This window comes from Mchenga conophoros, linkage group LG14, assembly GCF_057382185.1.
Source record: "Mchenga conophoros isolate Kocher_MC1m ecotype Shallow Benthic linkage group LG14, M_conophoros_male_GT1.1, whole genome shotgun sequence".
Taxonomy (NCBI): Eukaryota; Metazoa; Chordata; class Actinopteri; order Cichliformes; family Cichlidae; genus Mchenga; species Mchenga conophoros.
This window is the reverse complement of record NC_140539.1, coordinates 18,026,911-18,037,490: the sequence shown is the minus strand read 5'-3', so window position 1 is coordinate 18,037,490 and position 10,580 is coordinate 18,026,911. Positions and strand designations below refer to the sequence as shown.

The following is a 10,580-nucleotide window of genomic DNA, read 5'->3' as shown; positions in this document are numbered from 1 at the left end:
ACATTCCTGACTGCTGATCACATTCAAATATACAAAGAAGCAAGATAACCATAGTAAAGCTGCAAATCAAACACTACGAAGCTGCAGGCCTCCCCTTCTACTAATGCTGCATTCCCCATCTAGCTGCTTCTTTTTTTTTTTTTTTTTTTGGTATTTACAAAATAATAAAGAGGCACTTGTTGTGCCCGTGTACGCCTACAGGAGAGGTCAGGGGTATTAACTTGCATGTTTAGCATTGAAGCATTGCTTAAAGCGTGGCCAGCAGCGAGGTTCAGTGTATGGCTTCACAACCAATATCAAAAGAAGTCCAGCAGCACCCCCTTATGGCCGTGATAGCAATGAAGGCAAGTCCACAGTGGAGTCCATCAGTGCAATGGTTCTGATATCTGATCCTGCTGTTTCCAAAACGCAGGACGCTAGGCTAGAGTATGATGGCTGTGCCTGAGCCAGTGAGAAGAGGTGCTGGAGTTGTGAACTGTAAATCAAAGCCATTTGATCACCACATAATCATCATCATTTGAGGAGCAGGGGCCTTTAGATTCTCGTGTCTATTTCACCACTTTCACTCACAGGCACACTCTGTCACACCACAACATTCACACAAACTTAAAATTGAAGAAATAAAGATGTGACATGACACGAGGGATGTCCCAGAGAATGCTGATTTGTTGCAGAAAATATTTATATACACAGTAAGTTCAGTCAAGTGCTGCTCTTGGCTTGCTCACAATTAACCCATTTTGGGGCAAATGTCTCTTTAAGTAAAAAGTGACAAACTTCCATTTTTCCCTCCCTTCAAAGCTATTCCAATATCAGCTTATTATTATTATTATTAATAAAACCATTAAATTCATTTTTGATGTGTCTGATGTGACAATGCAAGTCAAATTGCTACATAAGCAATCCTCACGTGGAATCCCCTTGAAATGAAGAACTTAAAAGAAAGTGGTTTAAAAAAAGTTTAATATATATCTTATATAACGTATACTCAAACAAGACAATGTGTCTTCAAAGGTTTGAGAAATAGATGGGGGGGGGGGGGGGGGGGGGGGGAGAGAGAATGGAAAAAAAACCAAACAAAAAATGATGACATACAAAAAAAAAAAAAAAAAAGTTTTGATGTTCCTTTAGTTAAGTTCAAAGAGCAACCAGCATCCTCTTCCAGCATTATGGAATACACGTTCATCAATTTGAGTACTCTTTCAATATCATGTTCAGGGCTTTTATTATTTCAACATCAGCGCTCGCGTTTCCATCAGTTCCTCCTCTTTCGCAGGCTGAAGGTCGGTCAAACAGCTCACGCAGCTTTTAGTCTGATTGTAAACCTGCAGACTGTTGCTCCAGATGTACAGCTACACAGATTTAAGTGCTTCAACACAGAATTTAAGAAAAAAAACCAAAAAAAACAAACAAACCCTAAAAACACAAAGACTAAACATCAAAGGTGGAATCATGTGAAGTGTTTAACAACTCAGTCAAATTTTGGCCTCTTACCAATGATTGAACGCTCATTCTCTAAATACAGGGGAGACACCCACGGGCTAAATTAAAAAAAACAAAACAGCACACACACAAAAAAAAAAAAAATTGGTAATACAGATTGAAAATAAACGACTGGTGCCAAATTCTCCAGTGAGAGCAGTAGATGTCTGTTCTCCTCTAGATTGGTCTCTGTAGACAGGTTGGGGGGGGGGGGGGGGGGATTTCTTTCTATTCCTACTGCTTCAACATGGAAGTTCGGCTAGCCTGAAGGAAAACTTGCTTAGACTTTCAACTGGCTACAAGTTAGTCGCACACTTTGGATGCTAGGAGCTTGTCTGCTGCATCAAGATAAATTTAATGCAGTATTTTAAAGCAAATGTGAGCCATACACACGATCCCAGTTTATAATCCAGACTGATTCAACTTAGCAATAAGCCAGCCAATCATAAATGACATGCCTGTTCCCTTAAGAAAAAACAAACAAAAACAAAACACCCAGCGTGTTTAGTGTGCTCGGTGGCGTCCTCTCTTGTCCATATTCCAGCAAAAGTTCAGAGTTAAAAAAAAAACCCAAAACATCGTGCATAAAAACAGACACGAATGGATGGCTGAGACTCAAAATGGTTGTTCATACATTCTCTTGCACCCTATATGCACATACACATCTGCTCGACCATTTGCATACACACACGCACACACAAGCAGTGCAAACAGTAATGGCAACCCCTCCTTACCCTTCTCCTCTTCCTTATTGCCCCCCTTTAACCCAACTGTAGGGAAAAATCCCACTCTTGATTTGTAACAGCAAGTTCCAGAAAGAGCACTTGTTAAAAAAAAATGTAAAAAAAAAAATGCAGAAATATGGCTTTACATTTAAAACCGTAACAAGTGATGAAATCAAACTTTGTCGCCCCCATCATCAAATTGCTGTGATTTTCCCAATCTTGATTATACTGGTTTTGTAAAACTCTATCAAGTACATTTATGCAGTCTGTGCATGAGTTGGTAGATTTTGGTGTGTGTTTATTTGTGTGTGTGAAGCATGGAACAGCTGGTAAAGAGGTGTTACTTGCTGGCATAACCTGGTTTTCAAAGTGTCAAGGCTCTGATGTGTTGCAGCAGAGGTCCCGCAGGGAAGCCTAACGCAAGCCCTGAGAGGACTTACAGAGACAAAGCTGCCAGTCTATCCACACCAACCTGCTGAGGTCAGTCATTCAGGGTCTGTGTGTGTTCATTCCCTACTACTATGATCTGTGTCTTGTCTGATTTGCCAGTATGTGTGCGTTAAAAACAGAATGAAAATGTGTCTTGTGCCACTTTCTTTTTCCTTTATTTTTTTTGTTGTTTTTTTTTGTTTTAAATTGTTGGTGTCGTTCAAATTTCCTCAGCAGTGCAAGTGTGTATGTGGGATTGTGATCGTGTGTCAGCCTGCCTGCTCATTCAAAAGTCTGAGGGATCATTCCCGTATGCTGGCAGAGTAGGAGAACTGAGGGAAGTGAGTACGCTGATCTGAATCCTCTACGTCTAAACTGTCATCTGGAGGGGAGAGAAGAAGATGATACAAAGATGAAACTAGACGTTAAAAAAACAACAACAACTTAGAGCTGCTTAGAAAAATAAATCCAAGCACAAAGAAAAGCAGCCACTTAAGTGCACTTACACTTGTCTGGAGGAGTTATTGTAATAGATTGTGCTGTGAACTCGTCGTCAAAGTAGCGCGTGTCCGTCTCGGATGTTACGTGTGGCTTGAAGGGTGGAATAAGCTGAGGAGAGGAAGGAAATCAGTCAGTTCGCATGCCGGTCATCCAGTTTCCCCCATCGTTTGTTTTCATCTCACCTTTTTGTCAATGACATCCTGCCAGTTAATGGAGGTGAAGAACTTGTGGCTCATCACTTCTTTGGCATCGTCTGGACCACCTCCGAGCCTGTAAACACAACAAAAACACCATCATCGTCACCACCACCCACACACTCACCAGCTACAAATAAATGTACAAAACACAGTCATTAGATGGGCACAACAAGCACTTGTTGTGTTGGTCTCCACTGACTTATATTTACCAATTTGTAGACAAATTTATTTTTCATTTCCTTACCATATGCAATGTGTTAGTAAGCCTGCAGGCAGTCCTTAATGTGCTAATATTAGCAGTTCTCCAACTATTACCAGAAATGCAGTGCTTGGTCAAAACAACAACTAATTACATTCCTGTTTATGGCCATTATCCTGAGCCAAAACAAATCAAGAAAGAACATGGGCTTAAATAACATGGTTACTCCTTTTATAGCTGAATACATGGTGCCCCTGAGCACAGTGGAAGATTCAGAAAACTAACAGAGTGCAACAAGTGCAGCTGAACTGCTGCCATGTATCCATTATGCTGCAGATAAAGTTCAAAACAATGAATAAATATTCATGTATTCAAGGATTTTAAGCTTTAATCAAAAACATATTTTAGGCGGTTTATTTTTGGTTAAGTGGCTGTAAAAATCTTTAAGGTTCAACTTAGCCATTTAATTCTCTCTCTAATTATTCTTCATAATATTCATAAAGTAGTGCTTATTGTGATGGGACAACTTGCCTCTGTTTGGGATCTTTTTTAAGCAGGCCTGCCAGCAGGGCCTTGGCCTCAGGAGCCAGGTTCTTGGGGAAGCGGATCTCCTCCATTAGGATAAGCTCAAAGAGGCGCTCATGGTCCTGGTTGTAAAAAGGCAATCGGCCACACATCATCTCATACATCACTACACCCAATCCCCACCAGTCCACTGCTCGACCATAATCGTTGTCCTCCAGCACCTGACAGGGTAGAAATGAAAAGTGTTGAGAAAGAAACCAAACAATGAAAATAGCGGTGCAGGAATATCAGTAAACATTTTTTCCATCACAAAAGAAAATTGGGAACAAGGTGGCAACAGACATCCTCTGATAAAATGGCCACTTTGAATACTGTGACTGGTCCTTTTATCAAGGTAATATTGTTTATCATCTATCCCACTTGTCTCATCCAGCTCTGTGTCACTGGTGCCTTTTTACATCATACTGTCCACAAACCACCCTCATGACAATAAAAGCAACCACTGAATTACCTCTGGTGCCAAGTACTCCGGGGTTCCACAGAAGGTTTTCATGGTGGCGCCGTCTGTGATCCCTTCTTTACACAAGCCGAAGTCTGTTATCTTTATGTGGCCGTCCTTGTCTAACATGAGGTTCTCCAGCTGTGCGGGGAGAAATTCAAATTAGAGTCAAATCAGCCCACAGCCATGCTGGGAAAATAATTTAAAATCGCATACTTATTGTACATATTAAAAGTGCTTATTTGTTGTCCTGTTGCAGTGTGACTGCAAAACTTGGATGCTTTGATGTGTTGCATCAGAGATGCTGCATGGAGTAATGATGCTATCAAGTCATTACTCCCTTACTAGCTAATCCCTATATATCCCTCCCATCCCTCCTTAATATATGTATACATTACTGTTATACAGTCAAAGCCAGAAATCCTCCTACCTTCAGGTCCCTGTAAACTACATTGCGTGAATGAAGATACTCCAGTGCTGACACTATTTCTGCACCGTAGAATCGAGCCCTGTCTTCTGTGAATACTCTGTCCCGGGATAAGTGAAAGAAGAGCTGCAAGAGAATTAAAAACAGGAAAGAGCTCAAAAAAATATTCGTAAATCCTCTCAAGACATTGGATTTCCTGAAAAGAAAAAAGCACATTGGAATACATTTCTCAAATCAAACCTATTCTTTTTTATTCATTAATGTGACCCAATACTGCAGTGTCCTCTATGTTTTTGCCCTTCTGCAACTAGCCATTTTCCAAAAGGTCACGCAAAGAAATGACACAACAGTAAGAGAAAGAGGAAGACTTACTTCTCCTCCATTTGCATACTCCATCACAAAGCATAGCCGGTCGTGTGTTTGAAATGCATATTTTAGTGTCTGTAAAAGAGGGAAGATGAATTACTGACTGTTTTATACTGATGAAAGTCCAGTCATTGTAGGAAAGCAGAAACTGAAACAACAATAGATGCACCGTTACCCACCGTTAGAAAAGGATGCCGTGTGTTTTGGAGAACTCGGCTTTCTGTAACTGTGTGTGCCACCTCATCCTAAATATAAACACACATTCAGTACTTGGAGTGTAAACAACACCTAACTAACTGCTCAGAATTCTGCTACTACACATATTGATGTGACAGGACTCACTTTAGCAATGATAACTTCTTTGCGCAGGATTTTCATGGCATAGTACATCCCTGTGGCCTTCTCCTTCACCAGGATCACTTTACCAAATGTCCCTTTGCCCAGAAGCTTCAGGTAGTCAAAGTCACTCATAGTCTGAGAAAACAGAGGTCAAAGATCAGCCGAGACAAATTAATGGGTCTACGAGTGCTCTTGAACGAAACTCAACTCTCAAAGATGCCACCAATGTTTCATCTTCGAACTCTGATTGGACTGAAGGATGTGTTGTTATGTATAAATACATCGGAACTACCTCTATCTAAAATGTAAAGTAACAGCTACTGGACACTGCTGATGTATCCTAGCATGTTGATTTCTCGTGTTAATGACAGGCAACATGTTATGCCATGATGTAGTTCAAAATATTGCTAATTTTTCATATTGCATGAGAAACAAAAGCAACAAGATGGACTGATATTCATTTCAAAGAATTACTTCAAAGACTTGTGCAGGCCTCTGGTGTACAGAATGTAAGGGAGGTGACAAGGAGGCAGATCACAATTTGAATTATATCGCACAAACACAAAGTAAAGCAGAACACTTCAACTGGGATAAGATGTGATAGGAACACTTTTACCCCATAAATTAAGACTTCTTTACAGAACAACAAACTTGTATTTGATCAGTACACATTAACAGCTATACATGTTATATGTTTTTAATACTCAATAACAACCTCACTGGTTGTTATTTTCAACAATCTTCAAAATCAATTGAAGTGACTTAGCAATTGATAAAATATATAATGAAATGTTACCCTGAACTCCTTTAAAGATTGCTTCATCAAAACCAAGGGGGAAAAAAAAGCTTTGAGAAAGAGGCTTAAAGTTTGAACAACTTGCTCAATAAAGATGAGCTTAGCTGGACAAACACAGCATACACTCAGCTGCCAGGCACTGCTTGTGCAAATACTGACCACTTTTGTGTGGGATTTGGACACAGCAATCTCCATGTCCTCCATGCCACTGCTGTCACTCGGGGAGCCAAATTTGATCTCCATGGGCTCCTCATCCTGCTGCTGACTCTTCAGGCTGTTTGCTACCGCCTGGATCGATCGCATCCATTCCTCCCTGATTGGAGCAACACACATGCATCAAAGTAGTCAAAATTTAAATAAATCTCAGTGGGAAAATCTGTAGTCTAGCATGCTAAGTTTAGAAGGTAGAGGATAATCCGTGTACTAGTCATCTAGGGGCTGCTGGGATTTGCTACTTGGCAGAGACGATGTAAACAAAGCCCAATGACGAATGCTTGGGTTAGAGGTGAATAATCAGGCCTAATCTGGCCCTGAATTCTCTTTAGATTATGATGGCTGCTCATACTTGGAAACTAAATGGCTTTCAGTGAGTGTGGTTAACAATGACCCATTTATCGACTCTGGATTAATTCTGGTCCATTCTGTGTCTTTCCGTTTTTATTCTTTTAAAGCTGTTTTAAGATGTGATCAAAACTACATACTAAAATCAACTTGGTTACACAAAGGATTTTGTATCATATAAATTAAAAAACATATTGCCAACATTTGGATACCATGGCAACGCTATATAAAACTCTGCTGTTGTTTTAAATCTGTAATCTCCAAGACCGCACATGTATGATCAGTTCACTTATTTAAACTTGTTATGTATCTGAAACAAAAGAAAGGGCAAAATCCACTTCAGAGCAATTAAATAATAACTGGATATAAATAATAAATAACTGGAGTCTGGTTCTAGTGAAACAGCGCTCTGCAAATGATGATAAAGAAAACAAGGTTTATTGAGCTCAAGCAGAGTTTATGTCATCTCTGAACAATATTTAAGTTCATTTTTAGGATATTTATGTAGTATGGAGAGACAAATTACAGACAAAAGCCATTTTCACAAGTAAACAGAATTTTAAGATGCACCAGCCTAAAGCCACTGTGATCGACACTTTTCCCACAGAGAGTGGGAAGTCTTACCTCTCCTCATTGCTGTCTACATGGAAAGTCCGCTCAATAACGGAGGTCCACTGCAGACACCGAATGACAAACGTGTTGGGCTTGGGGCGCTCCGTCTTCATCAGCTGGCACTCTGCAAAAGCACAGACACTTCAGCTGAAGGCACCAACAATAAAACAGAGTTTAGATATTGCACTGACTCAAGTTTGTCAGCCAGAAGGGAAAGTTGACCTGCGACAGAGAAGTTGTTGAGTGGTGGGAGGTTGTGGTCACTGGACACCTCAGGCTTCTCTTTGTAGCCAATGAAGGAGCCATTGCTCTTTAAGATGAAGTAACGAGGACGCCATGTTTTAATATATTCACCTGAAAAACAGATTATTTATTTATTAATTTTTTTTTAAAGAGAGGCCAGTGATGTCTGACTTTCCTATACATGTACTCGAACATCATTACACTGGGAATCCAATAAGGCTGTCACAGCTGTTCTCTGTCAATAAAGGAACCCCTGACAAGCTCACGAGAAGTAGCTAATACTTAAAATATAAAATTATGTCATTTAATGCAGACTCAGGTGATGGATATTGAACACAAAGGTCCCCTTACCTCTCTTGTGGAGCCATCCCTCTCTCACAACACTGACTTCATTCATGCTGGGGCAGAAGACTGTCTGGGTAGGGAGGGGGCTGCAGACAGGTTGGTGGAAATTGTGCAAGCTGTTCTTATTGGTCAAGTGCCTCACTGTGGCTCAGATAACAACAACAAAAAAAGAAAGAAATACCTGGAGGAAAGAACCAAGCACGCCAGTTAAATTGAGAATAACCAAGAAGAGTATGAAAGGTAAAATACAACAAAGCCAGTTAAAAAGCCAAGTTAAATAGGTTATCTACATTCATTTAAATAAGAAACACGCAGAGCTGCACAGGATTATCGGAAAAGTGTAATGTTAGTTGTCGATAACTACTAAAAACGTTCCCTGAATGGACAATTCGGTTCCTCACTTTGAATAGGAACACATAGCCTCAAGTAATTGTTTTTAATGTTCACTAAGGTGCAGGGGAACGAAAATGAATACGAGAAGACACGATGCCTAAAGGAAGCAAAACGGTGAAGACAAACTGAAACTGACACACATGCACAAAGAAAAAAAAAGTGTTGCTCTTGATGCCTATCTGACTGCTGTCATTGCAGCAATGTGCCTGAGTAAACTCTCCACCTTCTGCCACTTTGAAAAGCAACTCCACAACAAAAGAAAACTGCTGCAATTTGCACATCATTATCATGACCACTCCAGGTGCCGTCATCATTATCTCATGCAAATCTCTCTGACAAATCTTTACCACCCCCCGGTGTTTTTTGTTTTTGTTTGTTTGTTTGTTTTTTTTACTGTCACGTTATAGCCAAACGTAGTAGATCCTCGTATTCGAGCAATAGCCAAGTGAAAGTGATCAGGAAATCAATGCCGCTCATCTAACAGTGAAATGGCTGAAACGCTGTGTAATGTCAAAAAGCAACAACGGCTCTTGTTAAATGTTTGTGGAGAGGCCTTGGTGATCCAGGGTCAGTCCTGAATCAACAGCTTATGTTAGATAATAGGTTTACCGGAATTTCGCAGCGTTTCGGTGAAAATGAAGGGGTTGAATATTACAGTGCGTACAGTCACAAAGACTGTTTGAACTGCCTTGTTTACAAAGATGAAACAGATAAGGCTCCCCTCGACTTCAGACTTTCTTTTTTTTTTATGACTATCCTTAGTTATCACAGCTTGGCCAGAATAATAGGTAATTGCTCTCTGAGATAATAAACAAGGAGGACATTTCCTTGTAAACTTACACCCCTTTGTTTTTACAGACGTGACCTCTCCTCCCAACACTACCAGCCAAGCGTTAAGGTTGTTTTTTGCCCTAAAATGCAGCAACTCTTAAAGAAACGGAGGCAAGCCGACATATATGCTGCTACTCTGTCGGAAAATATAATTTAATTCAAATTTAAAACTAAGCACCGTACTCAGCGCGACCACAATCTGCCAAACGTAAACATTACCGTAAAGTTAACACGTCCACATCCTCCAGTGGTGTAGCTAGCTAACTGAAACAAAGTCAACAAATGCTACTCCTCCAAGTCCAAAGCGGGCTCAAAGCTTATCTAGCTTATGAGTAGAGTAGTTACAACACTCCCAGCTAACATTATAGCCGATGTGCAGCTAGGCCAAGTGGCGCGTCAGGTAGCAGCGAGGACACTGACCGTGACCGCATTACGACCAAACAAGGCAGCTAGCCAAAATATCCTTCAAGCTAGCAGCTAGTTAGCATGTTAGTTAGCCGTTTGCGGTATTTCTCGTTACTCTGGTTGTTCTTACCTCGGCTTCAGTGACAACGAAGAAGTCCCAGCCGTCGCTTCTTTGAAAAGGCTCGGAGCTACGCTATCGCAGAGCTACCCTCAGATATCACTGGAAGCGTGTGTGTATTGAACTCTGTCAATGATCACACAGCTTAGCGGACTGCTCGCCGAGCTTGTTTTCTTCTCTGACAACAACAGCGGTAGCGGCGGCGTGCTTGCTCAAGTCGCTGCTGCAGTTCTCTGTTGAAACGTGTGTGAACAGACCAGGGAACAGATTCCACTAAGGTGCGAAGTGCCGGGCAGGTAAATGCGATGACAAGTAATTAAAAAGAACAATCCAGGAGAAAAGAAAACGCCTCTTTGGAGTTTAATAAGGTTAGCACTGAAGCCCTCCGTCCCAGCCAGACAGTACAGCGGCCCCGCAGACTCACACTAAAAGGAAGTGACGTACGAGACCAGAGAGGGGTCCACTGCACCTGAACGGTCAGTGTGAAAGTACATCAAGTGCTTTGCTGTAACCTTAGCCTGAAAGAGCTGGACTGAGTGACAGGGAGGCAGTCGTGTGAAACAAGCCAAATTAATGTTAATGGATCT

General features: G+C 41.0%; 1 protein-coding gene across 3 annotated transcripts; it reads right to left on the bottom strand.

Annotated features, from left to right (window-relative positions):
* Window positions 1–946: 946 nt before the first annotated feature.
* Window positions 947–10,436, bottom strand: akt2 (AKT serine/threonine kinase 2). 3 transcript variants are annotated; one of them, XM_085245639.1, is made up of 14 exons: window positions 10,006–10,436; window positions 8,253–8,332; window positions 7,881–8,012; window positions 7,671–7,782; window positions 6,645–6,798; window positions 5,693–5,824; window positions 5,530–5,595; window positions 5,357–5,425; window positions 4,988–5,110; window positions 4,570–4,698; window positions 4,065–4,279; window positions 3,320–3,407; window positions 3,143–3,245; window positions 947–3,018 (listed from the first exon to the last, which is right to left on the bottom strand). In XM_085245639.1, the coding sequence occupies exons 2-14, from the start codon at window positions 8,296–8,298 to the stop codon at window positions 2,939–2,941; spliced, it is 1,449 nt and encodes a 482-aa protein (XP_085101765.1). In that variant the 5' UTR covers window positions 8,299–8,332; window positions 10,006–10,436; the 3' UTR covers window positions 947–2,938. The 3 variants fall into 3 exon arrangements, with proteins under 3 accessions (XP_085101765.1, XP_085101763.1, XP_085101764.1); XM_085245637.1 differs by having other exon boundaries at window positions 8,253–8,427; window positions 10,006–10,435; XM_085245638.1 differs by lacking the exon at window positions 10,006–10,436 and adding an exon at window positions 9,690–9,873 and having other exon boundaries at window positions 8,253–8,427.
* Between the last annotated feature and the right edge of the window lie 144 nt (window positions 10,437–10,580).

What these genes read in the sequence shown, in the direction of transcription:
- akt2 (XM_085245639.1), bottom strand. Translation starts at nt 8,298, where the DNA reads ATGAATGAAGTCAGTGTTGTGAGAGAGGGATGGCTCCACAAGAGAG. An exon ending in AAGAAGTTATCATTGCTAAA is followed by an intron (nt 5,596 to 5,692) that starts GTGAGTCCTGTC and finishes GTTTATATTTAG; the next exon opens with GATGAGGTGGCACACACAGT. An exon ending in CACGGCATCCTTTTCTAACG is followed by an intron (nt 5,426 to 5,529) that starts GTGGGTAACGGT and finishes CCTCTTTTACAG; the next exon opens with ACACTAAAATATGCATTTCA.